The 20,750-nt window shown below is 39.6% G+C and overlaps 1 protein-coding gene across 1 annotated transcript in view; it reads left to right on the forward strand.

Annotated features, from left to right (window-relative positions):
- The first annotated feature begins 675 nt into the window (after nt 1-675).
- The window catches only part of ZNF200 (zinc finger protein 200), a 34,717-nt gene continuing 14,642 nt past the window's right edge, over nt 676-20,750 (forward strand). The window contains exons 1-4 of the mRNA XM_006897484.1: nt 676-922; nt 1,494-1,585; nt 1,901-2,024; nt 4,032-4,034. Of these exons, the coding sequence (XP_006897546.1) occupies nt 676-922; nt 1,494-1,585; nt 1,901-2,024; nt 4,032-4,034 (466 nt within the window). The remainder of the gene's footprint in view (nt 923-1,493; nt 1,586-1,900; nt 2,025-4,031; nt 4,035-20,750) is intronic.

The raw sequence follows: 20,750 nt of genomic DNA on the forward strand, positions 1-20,750 counted from the left end.
GCTGATGTTACCACTTGCCTGTTAACACAAAGCGGGCGGAGGAGGATGGACAGTCTCCCAAGCGATTTACAGCCTCTGAAAACCCAGCAGAGGGTCAGTAGTGAGTCGATACTAAATCAAAGTCACACAAAAACTGGTGGCATAGTCTATAGGGAGTTGCACTGTTAAGCCAAATGTAGCGCTTCTCTGGAGGTTCTAATCCACCGACGGCTCCTATAGGAGGAAAATGGGCAGCCTCCTCCGGTACTATTTACATACAGCTTCTGAAAACCCAGTGAAAGGTAAACTATCAATTGCTACTGGAGAGGGTTGTTTGTTTTTTTTTTTCCTTTTTTTAAAAAAACACATTTTCCCTGGTAGATGGTCCTTGGTTTTCTGCTGGCTACCTCTGCTCCCTTTAGTTCTTTGGGATTGGGTATTAGTCTTTCAGTCTGTGCATCTTTTTAGTTTTTGCTAACAGAACTTTTTACTTATTATTTCCCTGCTACAATTCACTTTCTGATTTAGCTCTCGTGGCCTTACTGACCAGGTTACCTATTGAGGTACAGTCATGTTTGCCAGGCCTTATGTTTAACCTTTGGTTTCAATTGTCTGCAGCTTGGTTGCTTGGAAGACTTCCTCCAGCAAGAAGTGGCTGTTGAAGTCTTACAGAAACAAGTTTGGTTGCAAGGTACAATGGCTACCAAGGTGGTCCCCATGCCCCCCAAGCCAAAGCAGTCCTTTATATTGAAAGTTCCTCCAAATTCCAAGCTGGGCCAAGACCTACTTCGAGATGCCAAGAGTGGGTCCAAGACCATCCACCAACTGGTACTGGAGCATTTCCTCACTTTCTTGCCTAAGCCAGCAGTGATCCAGCCTATTCAGAAAGCCAAGGAGACCTTGGTTATTTTGAAGGATGTGAACTCAAGCCTTCAGAATAGAGGTGAGAAGCCAGTGTTGTTTCATTGGAAGTAGAAGGACTAATGTGGTTAGATAGTAATGGTATCAAGCTAGTTTGATGGGTATTGTAAAAGGAGTTAATCCTATTACATCCATATGTTGAGAAAATAGATTCTTCTCAAACTGGAGCAGACTGCTCAGTGTATAAAATCCAAGAGTAAGCAGGGTGTATTTTTCTATAGTGCCTATTTTATCTGGACATTCTGGGCTAAGATACCCTTTTAGAATAAAGAAATGAGGATGAGTTAGCATATTGACTCCAGTTTATGGGAATTTTAGAAATGCTTGTGAGCATCTTCAGATTTTTGTCATACTTCAGCCTTCCCTTTAATAGCCCGTCTGGGAAATTTTGAAAGTCCATATGGGGAATCATTCTTTTCACAATGAGGAGATCTGCTTGAGTTTAAAACCCTGAGGTTTATGGTTGATGGCAGGATTTAGGAGCAGGCCTTGACTTGCAGAAGAAATGAGAGCAGCTAAGCCATAGGATGTGGAGAGAGGCCCCATATTAGAGTCACTGAGTTTTTTAATAACTACAGTTTTGTCTTCCCCAGTGTATCCTCGTCCGTTAGTTAAACTCCTATCTAGAAAAGGAGCCCCACAGAAACAGGAGAGAATGACTCTATGTTGGAAACCTGAACCTCAGGTAGGTTTGGTTTTCCAGTTTTTTGTTAATATGTCACTGTCTCTTCTCTGTTCTTGGTGCCATTGCTACCCAGCCAACTTGTGGGCTAGTTCTTCACTGCCATCTTGGGCATTTTCTTCTAGTTTATTGCTTCCTATCTTTCACTTTTCTCTGAGCCTGGTTTTATTCTGTGTGTGCTGCATTTCTGGGATGTTTATAAAGCCTTTCTTATGCCCCGTAGTCTCTTCCTTTGATCTTTATGCTCTAGTCTTTCTTACCAGCAGGACTATGAAGGAACCTCCATTACTAAGGAGAGGGAACCTGTTGGTCTTTCAGGAGCCGGTGGTCTTTGAGGATTTGAGTGTATTTCACTCCCAAGAAGAATGTATAAGCCTGGATCCTTCTCAACAGCCTACCTCAGAAAAGGAAGATTCTGGTGTTGGGGAGATGATGCTTCTTGGTAAGAGATCAAATCTTGTCTATTGTGTATCCACAATGTAGGCAACAGGAAACATGTTCTTTTTCTTCATCCTTAACCTGTTGAGACATTACTTGTACCTGCTAAGTGCCTATGCATTTGCCGTATGGTAAAGTCTGACCAGCTGTGAGTGGCCATCTTTCGTGTGTCTTGGAAGCAAAGAGATTTCTTTTGGTAACCAAGGCCAGTTACTGATACACTACTGTCTAATTACGCTAACTGATGACAAATTTACAAAGATCAAACATTCAAATAGATGAAAGGTGCAGGTACATTATTTCTGAACCCATTTTCTGTATCCAGAGTTATTTTTAAGACAGCTAAATTTTAAAATGATTATTTTCACTAGACACATAACTCTTTTTTGTCTTTATTTTTCCCTTCCTTAAATACTCAGTGGCTGTGAAACTTACTAATATAGGTGAATATATATGTTATTCTTGGGAAGATAATACGTAACAGTGCACACTTCTGAGATATTATGTGCCAATTATTTATTTAAGTACTTTGCATCTATTCATTATCTCATGTACTTCTCACAGTAGCACTGTGGGGGCATAGGGATTGTAACTAAGTTATAGAGCAGGGAGTGGGAGCACAGAGTAAGAACTTTGCTAACCTCAGGCAGTGCTTGCACTTGAGGCTTAAGGCTATGTTGCCTTCTTGATACGTTTTTCTTATTTTGGGGGAGTGAATTTCCTGTAAGGTTGGTGAATGGGACCTGTTTTCAGAAATTACCACAAGTGGATGTTTTGTACAAGCAAAAATGAATTCTCAGTTTAGGTGGCTAGAAATCTGATTCAGGGTGCCATGTGGCTCTGGAGGAAGACTCTCTCCATCAGTTTTCTGGTACAATAGTTGCTTCCTTTCAGTATCTCTGGTGGTCTCCATAGGGAACCTGGGTCCAAAGAAGGCACTCAACTCCGCTTTATTCCTTCTTGTTGCTTGCTTCCTGTTAGTGAGCCGAGTGCTCACTTCTCTTTCCTCTCTCTCTTTGGCTTTTTGCTTCTGAAGCTGAACAGAGGTTTTGATAAATGACTACTGAACTTTGTCATTTATTACACTGTGTGGTTGGTGGAGGGCTGTATATTACCCTTGTTGGGTGCTACAACATTGGTTCTGACTCAAAGAGGCCTTGTGTATAGCAGAACAAGCTTTGTCCAGTCCTTTGTCATCCTCACAGTCTCTGGTATGTTTGAGTCCATTGTAGTAACTGCTGTGCCAATTTATCTCATTGAGGATCTCCCTGTTTTGTTTGTTTGTTTTTGTTTTTGTTTTGTTTTTTCTGACCATCTGCTAAATATCAAGTGAATGAACCACTTGGTGGCATGTCCATGAACTTTCTAGCTGTACGTTGTCCAAGGTTGCTCTGGTCCTGAGTAGTATATGATGAGCCTATTTGATGTAGTCAGTAGGGAGTTGTGCTGCTAAGCTAAAGGTGGCAGGCACCTCTCTGGCAGTTCTAATTTACCAACTCCTCGAGAAAAAGATGAACGCTCTCCTCTCGTGTGATTTATTACCTCTGAAAACCCATTGGAGGGATAGCTGTGAGTCAGTTCTGACTCGATGGCAAAGAGTGAATGAGTGAAATGAATTTCCCATAGATTATTATTTTGTATCTTCTTTACTTTATAGAAAAAGAGAATTTTTTTTCCCTCTGGACTTTCCTTGAGTCTCTGGTGGCCTAGTAGTAAGAAGCTGCACTGCAACCCCAAAGGCACACGGTCGACTTCACCAGTTGCTCCATGGGACAAGGGTGAGCAGTCTACTTCCAGGCAATTTACTACCTCTGAAAACCTGCTGGAGGGTCAGTTATGAGTTCGTTCTGACTTGATGACACACAATAACAACAATTTCTTGAGTCTTAGGCAAAGCTAGCTTTTATTTGAATAACTGGTTGGTAGGTATGTTGCCAACTCCAGGAGTATTTTTCCTTATACATTTGGACCTTGAGACCTAGTCTTCATCACCTTCCCCAGAATCCTAAAGCTGGTAATTTAGGCTTAAAGTAATTGGCAAACATTTCACAAAGGCTGTTTTCTTTTCTTTATATTGAATTGTGTTCTGGAGTTAATATTCAGTGAGCTTCAGAGATGCATAATACTCTGTTCTTGTCCTTCATGAAGTGATTTTTGTAAGATAGGTTAACAGAATTGTTCTAGCTAAGGTTTGGACTCAAGCAGAATTTGGAAGGAGGTAGATTTGGTTTTATGTGAGATTGAATTATTTATGTGAGAAAATTATCCTCTGGGTACTTGTAAGTTGGACTTTGGGGCTCAGATGAAAGAATGTGGAGATTTTGGTGTCATTGGTATGTGGATGATATTTGAAATAATATTTGGTTGCTTTGCCAGAGGTAAAGTAGAAGGAATTGAACCTTATGGGGCAGGAGTGAAAAGAGCGCGCCAGATGTAAGAGAAGAGAGAATGTATGTCTCTCTTTAAAATTTTTTTTTGATGCTTCTGAGACAGTAAAGTGATGGCTTTAATGAATAGAAATTGATTTTTTTTTTACAATTTAGGAGGCTAGAGGTCCAAATTCAGGGGCCAGCTCTTAGGGGAAGGCTTTCTCTCTATGAGAAGACTCTTTTTTCCTTCAGCATCTATAGGCCCATTGTTCCTTGGAGAAATCCATGCATCTTCACTTTCCCTTGTGTTGAGCTTTTTTAACACAGGGAACTGGTTCCAAAGAACATTCTCCATTCCTGGTCTTTATTTTTGTTAACTGAAGCCCCTTCCTCTCTGCTTACTTTCCTTCCTTTTATCTCTTGTGAAAGTAAAAAAGACTTATCAGGCCACACCCTAGGCCATTGCCCCTTACATGGGATTTTGTTGTTGCTATGTACCTTTGAGTCTGAACATTCTCATAGCTAAGCCTCCAGTGGGATTTCAGAGGCGATAGATTGCATATGAGGAGATTGGTCAAATTTCTCCTTTGGAGCTGCTGGTGGATTCAAACTATCAGAAAGATGCCACTGTTAGGTTAGTAGCACACTCCCTAAGGACTATAACATCAGAGCTAACATCTCTACATATACATATTTATGAGGACAAAAACAAGATTAATGTAAACGAATACATATTACGCACTTCTAAGAAAGACCATTTGTTAAGAAAGAGCAGGGACCATATGGCCTTGTCTGAACTTTACTGACTTCACAAAGGGGAACTGCCCTGTCAACAGCATCAGTAACACAAACCCAGTTCCCATGATGTCAGACATGTCCTCCACACTCCCATTCTTCTTTCTACCAATCTTACTGCTTTGTTGGCTCCAAAATCCGATGGGATACCTCACAGATCACACAGAACCGTGTTGGGGAAGTCAGAAGCTTATAATCCAGATTAGTAGCTGAATACAGTCAGGACAGCTTCAGAAATATGCACGCAGACACCTCAGCCTTGAACTTCAGGACTTTAGACAAGTGTTATAAAGTTTTTAGTCTTGCCAATATTGGTGTCCCCCCCATCCCCATTTTGACCAGTGTTACAAAGTTCTCAGTCTTGTGAATTATGCCCCCAGTTGCCCAACAAATTTGAGCAAAGGCTTGTAGCTCCAGTTCTAATGGTATAGTAGGCCCAAGATCCCATCTCACATCAGGTCTCTAGTTCAGCTGTGGCTGCTGTTGCGATAGGTTTTGCTGGAGCAGGTATGTCTGGTCTCTTTTGAAGGACATCCTACATTTTCTTGCTGCTGTTTTTCTCCTGGGCGAGGAAGGTCTCTTCTCCTACTGCTGGGTTGCTCAATTTAATGATGAGACTAGCCTGTCCTCTTTGTTCAGTAGGTAGCCAGTTGCCTTGTGGATAGATAATCCTATCCATATGTGAATGTCTTATTCACATATTTCTGCCCATCTACATGGCAAAGTCAAACGAATGGCTAGGAAAGCCACATTGAAAGATAAACTCCACACTAATAGATGATAAAAAGTGCAATAATAAGTATTTTTTGTCTTTTCTATTTTTTAAATTTTATTTTATGTTGGTTTGCATAAAGAATTCGTATACATGCGTTTCCTTCATGTACATTGTTTCACACATTCCTTCATTCACATTGTGTTTCATACAATCATTCCCATATACTGTGTTTTATAAAATCAGTGATCTTTGATCCATGCCCACTATCACCTTGTCTTTTCAGGTCACCACTAGATTTATTTTTCACTCTCTACCTCCACTCACTTGACTTTGTGACCCCATAAATTTCTCCTCTTTCCACCCTTCATACCTCTGCCCTGCTTCCCTTGCTCCCCTTGGACTTTCATCTCCATCTTACTAGTTATTCTTCTGTTTTCACAACAGTGGTTTTATGCAGTATTTGTCCTTCTGAGCATAATGCTCTGTGGCCTCTCCTGTATTATGTAGTTTTTGAAATGGTTGCTCCTGAGCACTACATGATATTCCATTGTGTACCTCAGTTTCTCAATCCATTCATTTATTGATGGATATTTGGGCTTCTTCCATGTTCTTGGTACAGTAATAATTGTGCTGTGAATAACAGTGTACAAACATAAATTTGTATCTCAGTTTTGTTTTCCCTAGGGTATAATTCCTAGTCCTGCTATAACTGGGTCATATAGGATTTCTATTTTCTGCTTTTCTTTTTTAAACCATAGAAAATGTTTAATTTTTTTTCATTGTTGCACATTTTCTTTTCCTCCTCCCCTCCCCTATCTCCAAGGTCTTCCCACAATGCACCCTTGTTTCATATTATTGTCATTGTTCAGCTTTTTGAGGAAATGCCAGACTTCTTTGCAGAGTTAATTGTACCATTTTAAGAGAGTTCCAATCTCTCCACATACTCTCCAACATTTATTGCTTGCCTTACTATTAAACTTTGCCATTGCTGCTGGTATCTCATGGTGGATTTTTTTATTTACATCTCTCTTATTGCCAGTGATTTTGAGCATTTTCTCATGTGTCTGTTGGCCATCTGAATTGAATGTCTTCCTTTGTGAAAAATCTTTCCATATCTTTTCCTTATGGGGAGGCCTTGTAGTATTCTGTAAACTTTTACTGTAAGACCCTTGTCTGAAATGTCCAAATGTTTGCTCCCTATTAGTAGGTTTTCCTATTGGAAAAAGTTGAACATTTGCCCTTAATCTTTAGAAGATCCCATTTATCAATGCTGGTTGTGCTTTTCTGGATGTATTTGCCAGCCTGTTTATACCATAGGCTAGGCCTTCTATGTTTGGTCCCATTTTTGTCTCTTATGATCCTTACGGTTTTCGGCATTACTGCTATGATCCACCTTGAGTTGATTTTTGTGTATTGATATTGATATTGAGATGTGGATCCTGTTCAGCCTTTTTAGCTTTGTCCAGTTTTACCAGCACCTTCTGTTGAAGAGGCTATTGTGTCCCCATTTGGTAGGTTTTGTTTTTTTGTCATATACCAGTTGACTGTAGATAGATGGGTTAATTTCTGGCTTCCTGATTCTGTTCCATTGGTCTATGTACTTGCCATTGTACCAATGCCATGTTCTTTTGGTTATTACAGCTATCTAGTAGGCTGAGATCAAGGAGTATATGCCTTCCACTAGATTGCTTTTGCTAAGATTGTCATTTTCACTATCTTGAGTCTTCTCAAGATGAGCAGGGGACATTTTTCCATTTATATAGCTCTCTTATTGTTTCTCACAGTAGTAGTTAGTAGTTTTCTTTATAAAGGTCTTTTGTGACTCTAGGTAGGTTTATTCCCAAGTATTTCAATTTGTGATTGGCTATTGCAAATGGTATTGTTTTTTTAGTTTCCTTCGTTACTATAGAGAATCCCACTAAGTTTTGCATATTGATCTTGTCTCCTGCCATTCTACTAAATTGGTCTACTAGGTCTAACAGTAGTTCTTGGGGTTTTCTGTGTACACTGTTGTATCATCTGCATATAGCAACAGCTATACCACCTCTTTGCAGATCTGGATGCCTCTTCTTTCATTCTCTTGCTGTATTGCCTTAGCAGATATTTCTTGTACAATATTGAATAAGAGTGGTGAAAGTGGACATCGTTGTCTGCTCTCTTTGCAGAAGGAGGGCCGTTAGTCTTTTTTCATTGAGAATGATGTTGGCTCTTGGTTTTGTGTATATTTTTCATTATGTTGAGGAAATTATCTTCTATTCCTATTTTGTTGAGTGTTTTAATCAGGAAAGGTGTCAGATTTTGTCAAAGACTTTTCTTTGTCAACTGATAGATCATGTGATTCTTAGTCTTTGCTCTGATAATGTGATAAATTACATTGATTGTTTTCATTATGTTGAATCATCCTTGTATACCTGTTAAGATGGAGGTTCAGTGAAGGAGAGGAATACCCCTCATGAAGTGGATTGATACATTGACTTCAGCAGTGGGCTGTACTATGTCAGAGATGATGAGTCACAGTTGACCATAAGTAGTAGTAGTAGTAGTTCATTGTTTCTGAATTTGTTGAGACTTGCTTCTGGTCAGTTTTGGAGAATGTACCATGTCCATTTGAGAAGAAAGTAAACTGACTTAGTTGGGTGCAGTACCCTGATTACACTTATCAGATTGAGTTGGCTAATTGTATAGTTGATTATTCAGTTTCTTTGTAAAGTTTCTTTTAAATTAACCAGTCTTTTGGTGGCCTATAGTGATGAAGGATGAAGTTCAAGCTGCTCTGAAGGAATTGGCAAAAAACAAGGCCCCAAGAATTGACAGGATACCAGTGGACATATTTCAGCAATCAGATGCTGCCCTGGACTCATTCACCAGGTTATACCCAGAAATCTGGAAGGTAACTACCCAGCCAGCTGATTGGAAAAGACCTCTATTTATTCCTGTTCCAAAACAGGTGACTCAACAGAGGGAAATTATTATCACTAATATTGGAACAATATCACTAATATTATATGCAAATAAGATTCTATGAAGATTATCCAGAAATGACTGGAGAATTGCCAGATGTGCAGGCTGAGTTTTGATGATGCTGTGGCACTAGGGACATTATAGTCAACATTAGATGGATCTTGATTGAAAGCAGAGAGTATCAGAAGTATGTCTTATCTGTGTTTCATTGACTATGCAAAGGCATTTGACTGTCTGGATCAGGAAAAATTGTGACTAACCTTGAGAAGAATGGGATCCCAGAACACTTATTTGTGCTCATGAGAAACCTATACTTGGACCAGGAAGCAGTGGTCAGAACAGAGCAGAGAAACACCGCATGCATGATTCAGGATCAGGAAAGGTATGTATCAGGGATACATCTTATCTCCATACCTTTTCAATCTGTATGCAATCTCTATTCAGGAGGCTGAACTTTATGAGGAAGAATATGGTATCTGGACTGGAGGAAGACTCATCAATACCTTGGATTATGCAGACGACACAACCTTGCTTGTTGAAATGGAAGAGGACAGTAGGTGTTTGCTACAGAAGGTCAAGGACTGTAGTCTTCAATATGGATTGAAGCTCAACATCAAGAAAGCAAAGATTTTCACCACTGGCCCAACTGGCAGCAGCATGATAGATGGTGAAGAGAATGAGATTATATACAGCTTTAGTTTGGTTGGTTCCATAATCCACACTTTGGTACCGGCAGCCAGAAAATCAAAAGACTAATTGCATTGGGAAAATCTGCTGTCAAGGACCTCTCCAGAGTACTGAAGAGCAATTGTGTTAAGTCTGGAGACTAAGATGCGCCTGATCCGGGGCATGGTCTTCACAATTACTTGCTATGCATCAGAGAGCTGGACAGTGACTAAGGATGACAGTAGAACAATTGTTAGAGATATTTGAGTTGTGGTGCTGAAGAAGAGTATTGAATATACTATGGACTGCTAAGAGAACAAACAGGTCTTTCCTAAAAAGAGTGAAACCAAGGTGCTCACCTTGGAGGCAAGGATTTTAAAGTTCCATCTGACATAATTTGGGCTTGTTGCCAGGAGGGACCAGTTCTTGGAGAGTGACAATGTAGGAGAGGAAGACTCAGATGAGTTAGATTGATTCAGTGACTGTAAAAATGAGATTAAGTCTGTTGGAAATGATGAAGTTGGTTTTAGACTAGGGCAGGTTTTAGAACTAATGTACATAGGATTGTTGTGATTCACGGGTGACTCCATGACACACACAACAGCAACATCCTTTGGTGAGAGTAGTGTGTAAAAGTCTCCTACCACTATTGTGCTAAGATATGCTAAGATGGCCACTTTTGCTTTGGTGAGTGTGAGCCAATGGGAATGTTTGATGTTATAGGATTATGGAATCAAGGACCTCATGGAGTGCCTTGGTTTTTAAATTCGCTTGGGCCCTTGGGCCTAGTGTTATATTTTCAGGGAACATATTTCTAAATCATACAGTACTCTTCTGTCACTTTTCTGTACTGAGGCGATATGGTTTTGCAGTGATGCTGAGCCTTCTGCCATTTCATAATGGTTGCTCGTGGTGGATAGTGGTTGGTGGACCTCCCAGTTTAAGACAGATTTGGAAGCAAGAGTGCCATCCACTTCTTAAAACACATGCCTATGGAAACTATGAACTTAGAGGAATGAGGCTAGTTTTAGAAAGACTTCATGTCTTTGGTTCATAGTGTCGCTATAAGTGTCATAGACTCGATGGCAATCAATAACAACAACAACCACGATTGTGGTGCTATCTATTTCTTTCTTCAAGTCTGTTAACCATTCTTTTACGTATTTTGCTGGTCTACAGTTTGGTTCCTAGGGGTTGACCAAAATTGTGTCTTCTGTTTTGTTGTCTCTTTCATCACGGTATAGTGCCCTTCCTTATCTTTTATAGTTGTTTTCATCCTGAAGTCCCTTTTATCAGAGATTAGTATTGTCACTCCTGCTTTTTTTTGTGGATGCCATTTGCTTGGTATTTTTTCTTTCATCCTTTGATTTTTTTTTTTTTGTCTTTTTCCTCATTTCTTAGAGGTGTCTTTTTTAGGCAACATATTGATGGACTTTGTTTTTATCCATTCTGCTGCTCTTGTAATTGGTGCATTTAATTCTTTCACATTGTTATTTATTATTGATAGGCTACATTTTATTGCCATTTTCTTGTGTCCCTTTTTTTATTTCTGGTTATGGTGGTTCCTCTACTTTCCTTTGGTGCCTCTCTGTGAAGGGCTTCCCTTCATATTTGTTATAGAGTTGGTCTTGCTTTTACAGATTCTTTTTTTTTTTTAAATTATTAAATTTTATTAGTTTTAATGAACATTTACAGGGATTTTGGGTTTTCATTCCTTCATTGCTGCACCATTCTCTCTACCCGCCTCCCCAGTTTGTTCTTCTTCCCCCGCCATCCGAATGTCTGTTTTAATTGTCCAATTGCCACAGTGCTTGTCAAAGTCAGTTCTGATTAATCTCCTTTGTCAGTGTGTCCTTTGCCATTCCCTATCACTCCTCCCTGAGAGAGACTTCACCCTGAGTCATAAGGAAAAGGGGATGGCGTATTCTCTTAGCTACTTCCTGCTGAAAAGGGACGCTGTGGGTTTCAGGGTGAAGAGCTTCTCTCACTACTCTAAAGGGCCCCTTTGGCAGTAGGAAACACATAGACTATTATGGAGATTGATTTTGGAATTTAGATGCACTGTTGTTAATTGTGCTTAGCCGTATTTGTTCATATCCTACAGATTCTTTTAAGTTTCTGCTTTTCTGCAAATGACCTGATTTCTCCTTCATATTTGATAGCCAGCTTTGCTGGGTACAGGATCCTCAGCTGTGAACCGTTTTCTTTCAGCCGTCTGATCTAATTGGTTCTCCTTGATAGGTGACTCTTTGTTTATCTCACACTGATTTTAGTATTCTGTCCTTTGATTTTTGAGATGTTTTTCTTTTTGAGTCTAGTCTGTTTCAGGTATGCTGAGCTTTTTGAATGTAGTTTTCTTTGCTCTTCATAATATCTGGGAAATTTTTTCTAGTACCTCTTCCACAATTTTCTCAGTGCTTTCTTTGCTCCCCTCCTATTCTGGAATTCTGATTATATGTATGCTGTTCCTTTTATTTTGATTCTAATGTGGTTTTTTTTTTTACACTTTCTTTCCCCGTGTTTTTTCCTTCTAGAATGTTCTCATTGATGTTTTTGTCTTCCACCTTACTGAGCCTCTGCTATCTCTGGTTCTGCTTTTTTATCCCTTCAGCATTTTTGGAAACGTGTCATTTTGATCTTGATATTTTGGATTACATTTTCATGCATTTCTGTTACTTCTAGTACTGTATTTGTTATACTCTCTCTGTTTTGTGATGATTTTTAAGTCCTTATACCTCTTTATTTGTAGTTTCAATTCTTTGTTTTATCTTCTGTAGTCTTCTATTGTTGATGTTTTTCCACATTGATCTATTTCTTCTGGCTTCCTGTCTCTGGAGTATTTCATTTTTTCTGGCTTCCATTCCATTTTCTATTACTTACACCTTCTTCAGTAGTTGCTCATATAACTCCATGTCAATATATATTTCTGCCTCTTTTTTTGGGGTATTCATTGGGTCTCCAGTATGCTCTGCATTTTTAGGAGAAGACTCATTTTATTGTTTCACAATATTTGAAACTGCCTGCTGCTTTCTTGATGTTATGTGATGTTTTTTCTTGGGAGGGGTTGGGCCATTTCTATAGTGTCTGTAGATTGTTGACAGTTCTTTATCTTTGTGATGTTATTGATTAGTTCTAGACTTAATGTATTCCCTTCATTGGGAGGTGCAGCTTGTTATATCAGGAATCCTTTTCTTTTCTGGTCCTGTGTAGAGAGAAAGCTTGCTTTTTCCCAAAGTCCTTCATCTTTTCTCTAGTCTGCAGTGCTGCCCTGTGAGAATTTCTTTTAAGTGCTGCCTGCCTTTTCTGAAGTTTGTAATTATCCTTGGTGGTCCTCAGTGTGGCCTGACAACAGCTTTTTCCTGACTGCTGCACTTTGTTTCTTTGGGGTGTAGTCAGTGGCACCTCCATGCAGCTGCCCTCTCAGGTCTCCTGCCTGGGTCTGCCTCTTTTGAAGTTTGTAATTGTCCTCAGTGGTCCTGGTGTACAGCACAGCCAGAAACAGCTACCGTCAACTGCTGTGCACTCTATATCCAGCAATAAAATATTTGATCTTGATTCAGTACAATTGGAAGATACTTAAATCATAAAAATTTGTTCCAGCTGGAATTTGTGTAACTGAAGATCCTCCAGTCATAGGGGAACTGCCTATTAAATTTGTGTAATTTGTTTTTAGAAAATGTCACATATCAGAATCTGAGGCACACGCAAATGTTTAGAAGAAAATTCAAAAAAGCAATGTTTAGAAGAAAATTCATAGCAGTAAAAATTTGTATATCACTGAAAAAGTGAAGTAATTTTCTCTGACACTAAATTTATAAAAGAATAAAGGAAATGAAAAGAAGATACTGATATAAAATTGTTGTTGTTTGTTGTTATGTGCCGTCGAGTCGCCTGCGACTCATAGCGACCCTATGTACAACAGCCCTAAACTCCGCTCTGTCCTGTGCCAATTGCACTGTCTCTGACACTCCCATCCCAATTATCCCAGTCACTGAATCAGTCCACCTCATAGAGGGCCTTCCTCTCCTGCGCTGTCCCTCCACCCTCCCAAACATGATGTCCTTCTCTAAGGACCGGTCTCTCCTCACAACATGTCCAAAGTATGTTAGACGGAGCCTCAGAATCCTTGCCTCCAAGGAGCCACCCGGTTTAACCCTTTCCAGGACAAATTTGTGTTTTCCTAGCAGTCCATGGTATTCTCTATACTCTTCTCCAGCCCCACAGCTCAAAGACATCAAAGGTTAAAAATACATAAAGTAGTGGAACTAATAAACAAAAATAAATTATACAGATAAACCATTTTCCCAACAGAAAATCCCAACAGAGATTGTAAAAAACTTACCCATCTCCCATGATTACCCTTTAAATGTCATAAAACTATCTCCAGTGTACTGAAGAGCAATGATCTCAGTCTGGAGATTAAGGTGCTCCTGATCCAGGCCATAGTCTTTGCATTTACTTGCTATAAACAGAAAGCTGGACAATGATTAGGGATGATAGAAGGAGAATTGATGCCATTGAGCTGTGGTGCTGGAAAAAGAGTATTGAATATGCAATGGGCTGCCAGGAGAATAAACAGGTTTGTCTTGGAGAGGGTAAAAGCCAGCTACTCCTTGGAAGCAAGGATTCTGAAGCTTCATCTGACATACTGGGGGCGTGTTGCAAGGAGGGACCAGTCCTTGGAGAGAGGGACATCATCCTTGGGAGGGTGGAGGGACAGTTCAGGAGAGGAAGACCCTGGATGACTCTGGATTACCTTGGATGACTCAGTGCCTGAAGTAATGGGGGTAGGTGTGTCAGAGCCTGATGTTGGCTCAGGATAGAGCAGGCTTCAGAGCTGTTGTACATAGGGTCACTATGAGTCTCTAGCGATTGGATGGCAAGTAACAACAACAACAACAACCTTAAAAATTATATACACTATATATGAATTTTGTATGCAAACCAATATGAAATTAAAAAATAACTTCATTTAAATGCCATGAAAACTTAGACTACATAACAAAAAGAAAACTTCTAAATTGTTTTTATGACATTAGTGTAATAGCACCTAACAAAAATTTATTCTAGAAACAAGACTCCAGCTTGATCTCTAATGTGGAACACACTGGAGGCATTCTCAGAAAAATTAGGAACTTGACTGTGAAATTGTTTTATTTGTTAGTATTTTTATTGTTACTAACTAGTTCCACTACTGTTGGGCATGGTGTTGGAGGTTTTAGCCATGAGAGTTAAAAAATTTAAGATGTATATGTATTTTAAAAGAGAGATAATAAAATAACCTTTATTTGCATGTAATGTACCTGTGTACCTGGAACATTTCAGAGAAGTTTGGAAACTACAACTAATGAAAGCATTCGGTAAGGCAATGAAAGGTAAAATTAATATGTAGAGAAACCATTAGATTTTGTATTGCAGGCCTTTAGAAGCTACAGCAGAAGACAATGGGAACAAAAAGAATTGATTACCTTTTATAATAAGAACATCTTTGTGTGTATGTGTGTGTGTATGTATACACACATATACATATATACATTATATATATTTATAATTTATAAATATATATTTCACCTGGGAATAAACTTAAGAAATGATGCAAAAATGAACTTTTAAGACACTTCTGAAAGATGCCAAAGAAGAGGGAATGAATACTGGGAAGGGTTAATATTATAAGAAGGTCACATTTTCCCCAAATTGACTGATAAATATAATGCCATTTATCTGTTGCTAGTCCTCCATCAGATTTCTGAGGCTATAAATATTTTTAGGAGGAGACTGCCCATCTTTGTTTTTCATAGGAGCACCAGATGATGGATTCAGACCCCTGACCGTTCAAGTAGGAAGTTCTGGTGGCAAGAAGCTGTGCTGTATCACTAGGAGTCTTTATATAATCACATTGTTGTTGTTAACAGCCATTGAGTCAACTTCAACTCTAGAGACACTGTGAGCAACAGATAAGAATCTTGCCTTATCCTGTACCATTCTTACCATCTCTCTCATTTTTTCCCCCAATAAACTATAAAAATTTTATTTCAGATTTCAAAATATCATATATTTAATATAAATACATATATAAAAGATACTGTGCAAGCATCCGATCATCAAGTTGGTTTTAACTCAGATCCTGTATGACAAGAGTATGGCTGTCTAATAGATTGCCACATCTTTGTCCCACAGATTCACCATCTCTTGATATGCCCATTGTTATAGTCACTATGCCAGTTCATCTTGCTGAAGGAATTCCAAAAGCAATACTAATAGTTTTGTTTCCCCTCCCTCTCTCCCTCACTAGATAATCTGATACTCAGATTCAAATGGGAAAATAAGAGTGATCAAGAAAACTGGAAAAGTAAAGTATGTGGTTGGGAGGGGTTCTGACTATCCCAGATACTGATGGCGAGAACTCTGGTGGCCTCATGGCATGAAGCTGCCCTGTGGTCCTGAAAGCACGTAGCTCGAGGCTGCCAGCTGCTCCACAGGCAAAGGATGGACAGTCTCCTCACGTGTGTTTAACTGCCTCTGAAAATCCACTGGAGGATTAGCTCTGGATCAATTCTGACTCTAGGGTACAACATAAAGCCTTTAGGACCCCTGGTGGTATAGTGGGTTAAGTGTTGTGCTGTGTGTCTTAGTTATCGAGTACTATTACAGTAACAAAGATAGGACAAGTGGATGGTTTTAACAAATAGAAATCTTACAGTTGAGGCTAGAAGTGTGTATTTGTGAAGCCAGCTATAGGGAAAGACCTACTTGCTCTTCTGGAAAGAGCTCTTGGTTTGGTCAGCACCTGCAGACCTCAAATTCTGTGGAGATCTAAATGTGTTTTAACTTTGTCCAGCATCAGGGAGCTTTGAAAACACATACTCTATTCCTGACAATTCTTGCTTTGTGGTATTGAGGGTCTCTCTTGCTCCCTTACATCCCTCAGTTCACGTTCTTCCCCTTTTATCTCGAGTGAAATACAAACTATTACAGACCTGTATTTATAATTCACTCTGCCAAGATTAGTAGCAGACCATTTCTAAGAAGTGTTACATCAACATTGTCTAGGTGCTTGACCTGTTGTATAACTCCATGATTTCTGACATCAAAAGCCCCTCCTTTGTTCAGTTGCCCAGCTCCTGTGTGTGTTGGGTTTTGTGGTTCACTGGACAGTTTCCCAGAAACTCAGACCCATCAGAGGAATGATTCACATGACTGTAGGTATGCAGGATAGTTTTGTGGAGACTGGGGAGGGTTGTAGGCTATCATTTGAAAGCAGGCATCCCAAAATAAAATGAGCTAACACTGAGGTCTCATGAATTATAAGTAGGGTAGGGCTCGAAGGCTCGAACCATTCTAATCCTCTCTCTCCTAAATAAAAATACTTGAGCACACATGATAAAAAATTAATTATTGGTTAGAAAGGACATTTTGAATGATAAAACTTAGATACCTAGAGACTACCACCTGGCTTTTTTAGTTTTCAGTCACCCTCACACTTGAAGAATCAAATTTCCCCTTACCATCATAATAACAGCTGCATTCGTGAAAGTGCAAACCAACATAAATTATTTAAGAAAACAGAAAAAGATGGCATTCTCCCAGACTCATTCAATGAAGCAAACATATCCTTGATACCAAAGCCAGGTAAGGACATCACCAAAATAGAAAACTATAGGCCAATATCTATCATGGACATAGATACAAAAATCCTGGCCAGTAGAATCCCAACAATACATCAAAAAAATTAATTCACCATGACCAAGTAGGATTCATAACAGGTATGCAAGGATGGTTCAGCATAAGAACAACAATCAGTGTAATTCATCACATTAACAAAGCAGGAAACAAGAACCACATGATCCTATCAATTGATGCAGAAAAGGCCTTTGACAAAATCCAACACCCTTTCCTGATTAAAACACTCAACAAAATAGGATTAGAGGGGAATTTCTTCAACAAAGTAAAAAGTGTATACACAAACCCGAGAGCCAACATTGCTCTCAATGGATAGAGATTAAAGGCATTCCCCTTAAGAACAGGAACTAGGCAAGGATATCACCTCTCCTATTCAGTATTGTATTAGAAATCTTGTTGTTGTTATGTGCCCTCGAATCGCTTGCCACTTATAGCGACCCTATGTACAACAGCCCTAAACTCTGTCCTGCGCCAATCACACTGTCTCTGACACTCCCATCCCGATTTTCCCAGTCACTGAATCAATCCACCTCATAGAGGGCCTTCCTCTCCTGCACTGTCCCTCCACCCTCCCAAGCATGATGTCCTTTTCCAAGGACCAGTCTCTCCTCACAACATGTCCAAAGTATGTTAGACGGAGCCTCAGAATCCTTGCCTCCAAGGAGCCACCCGGTTTAACCCTTTCCAGGACGAATCTGTTTGTTTTCCTAGCAGTCCATGGTATTCTCAATACTCCAGCACCACAGCTCAAAGGCATCAATTTTCTTCTATCCTCCTTGGTCATTGTCCAACTCTCTGATGCATAACAAGTGATTGCGAAGACCATGACCTGTATCAAACACACCTTAGTCTCCAGGGAGACACCATTGCTCTTCAGTACTCTGGAGAGGTCCCTAACAGCAGACTTTCCCATGGCAATGCGCCTTTTAATTTCCTGGCTACTGGTGCCAAGGCTGTTGACTGTGGAGCCAAGCAAACCAAAGCTGTGTACAATCTCAATCTCTTCACCATCCATTCTGATGCTGCCAGTTGGTCCAGTGGTGAGAATCTTTGTCTTCTTGACATTGAGCCTCAGTCCATATTAGAAGTCTTAGTGATAGCAACAAGACGAGAAGGAAGTAAAAGGTATACAAACTGGTAAAAAGGAGGTAAAATTATCTCTGTATGCAGATGAAATGATAGTATACTTAGAAAACCCTAAAGACTCAGCAAGAACTGGACATAGTTGACCAATTCATGATCAACTTACAAAAATCAACTGGATTTCTCTAAAGTAACAAAGAGAATACAGAACTGGAGCTAACAAAAACAATAACCATCACAATAGCCGATCACAAGATTAAATAACTTGGGAGTAAATCTAACCAGAAGCACAAAGGATCTATTCAAAGAAAATTACATTACTACAAAAAACAAAAAGAGACCTGGAGAAATGGAAGAATCTACCTTGCTTATGGACAGGAAGACTCAATATTGTGAAAATGACAATACTACCAAAGGCAGTTTACACGTTCAATATAATCCAATACAAACACCAAATCCATTCTTCAATGAGATGGAAAAGACAATCTCCAATTTAATTTGCAATGGAAAGAGGCTCCGAATAAGCAAAGCATTCCTTAAAAATAGAAACAAGGAAGAAAGCATCTTACTCCATGATTTCAAATCCTGCTACACTGCCATGGTGGTCAAGACAGCGTGGGTACTTTTACAATGACAGACCCATAGATCAATGGAATGGAATTGTTGTTGTTGTTAAGTGCCATCAAATCGCTTGCAACTCAGCGACCCTATGTACAACAGCCCTAAAACCTGCTCCGTCCCGTGCCAATTGCACCATCTCCAACACACCCACCCCAATTACCCCAGTCACTGAATCAATCCACCTCATAGAGGGTCTTCCCCTCCTGTACTGTCCCTCCACCCTCTCAAGCATGATGTCCCTCTCCAAGGACTGGTCCCTCCTTACAACATGTCCGAAGTATGTCACACGGAGTTTCAGAATCTTTGCTTCCAAGGAGCAGCCCGGTTTAACCCTCTCAAGGATGAATCTGTTTTCTTAGCAGTCCATGGTACACCCAACAGTCTTCTCCAGCACCACAGCTCAAAGGCATCAATTCTCCTTCTATCCTCCCTAGTCATTGTCCAACTCTCTGATGCATAACAAGTGATTGCGAAGACCATGGCCTGTATCAGAAGCATCTTCGTCTTCCAGAGTGACACCACTGCTCTTCAGTACTTTGGAGAGGTCCCTAACAGAAGACTTTCCCATCACAATATGTCTTTTCATTTCCTGGCTGCTGGTATCAAGAGTGTTGACTGTGGAGCCAAGAATGGAATTGAGAACCCAGCAATCAGCCCATCTACCTATGGTCAACTGATTTTTGACAAGGAAATGAAATCAGTTAAGTGGGGAAATGACAGCCTTTTTAACAAATGGTGTTGGCAGAATTGGAAAACTATAAGTAGATAACTCAAGCAAGATCCACATCTCACTCCATACACAAAAACCAACTCAATGTGGTTCATGGACCTAAGACTACAACCAAAGACTATAAACTTCATTAGAGAAAAACTTGGAAGAATTCTAGAAGTTCTAATCCACAACATAAACAGTCTTCCAAGCATCCTGGAAAGTCTACAGCCAGGAGAGGATAAAATAGATTAATGGGACCCTCTAATAATCAAATCTCTATGCACATCCAAAAACTTCTCCAACAGTGTAAAACGGGAAGCCACAGACCGGGAAAAAGTATTTGGTAATGACATCTCAGACAAGGGACTTATATCTAGAATTTATAAAATACTTGTGCAACAAGATAAAGGTAAACAACCCAATTGAAAAATGGGCACAGGATATGAACAGACACTACACTAAAGAAGAGATTCAGATGGTGAACAAACAGAAATGTTCAAAATCCCTACCACTAAGAGAGATGCAAATCAAAACAACTAATTTCATCCCAGTAAGAATAGTAAAATTTAACGGAACAGCAAACATCAAATAGTGGTGAGGTTGTAGAGAAACTGGAACCCTTATTCAATGTTGGTGGGAGTGTAAAATGGTGCAACCACTATGGAAGGCCATATGTTGCTTTCTCAAAAAGTTGCAAATAGATACCATTTGACCCAGCAATTCCACTACTGGGAATTTACCCTAAAGAAACCATACCTGCCACCCAGGCAGCATACTCATGTTAATTACTCTTTTGTTCACCATAGCAAAGACTTGGAAACAACCTGAGTGCACATCAGCAAACGAATGGATAGAGAAGGTGTGGTATATTCACACTATGGAATACTGTCTTGTATTAAAAAACAAGGAACTTGTGAAATATTATACAAAATGGGTGATCCTGGAGGACATTATGCTTGAGTGAAATATCTGTCACAAAGGGACAAATACTGCATAATGTCACTCTTGTAAAATGGGACTGACATTGGGGGAGGGAAGCTAAGGGGATAAATAATGAATGCTGCATTAAAACAGATGAGGGAGAGAACTGTTTAGGAAGAATATATGATTTGTTATTATTTTCATGAC

This window comes from Elephantulus edwardii, unplaced genomic scaffold (genome assembly GCF_000299155.1).
Source record: "Elephantulus edwardii isolate Elephantulus edwardi_28Jun2011 unplaced genomic scaffold, EleEdw1.0 scaffold00209, whole genome shotgun sequence".
In the NCBI taxonomy this organism is placed as follows: domain Eukaryota; kingdom Metazoa; phylum Chordata; class Mammalia; order Macroscelidea; family Macroscelididae; genus Elephantulus; species Elephantulus edwardii.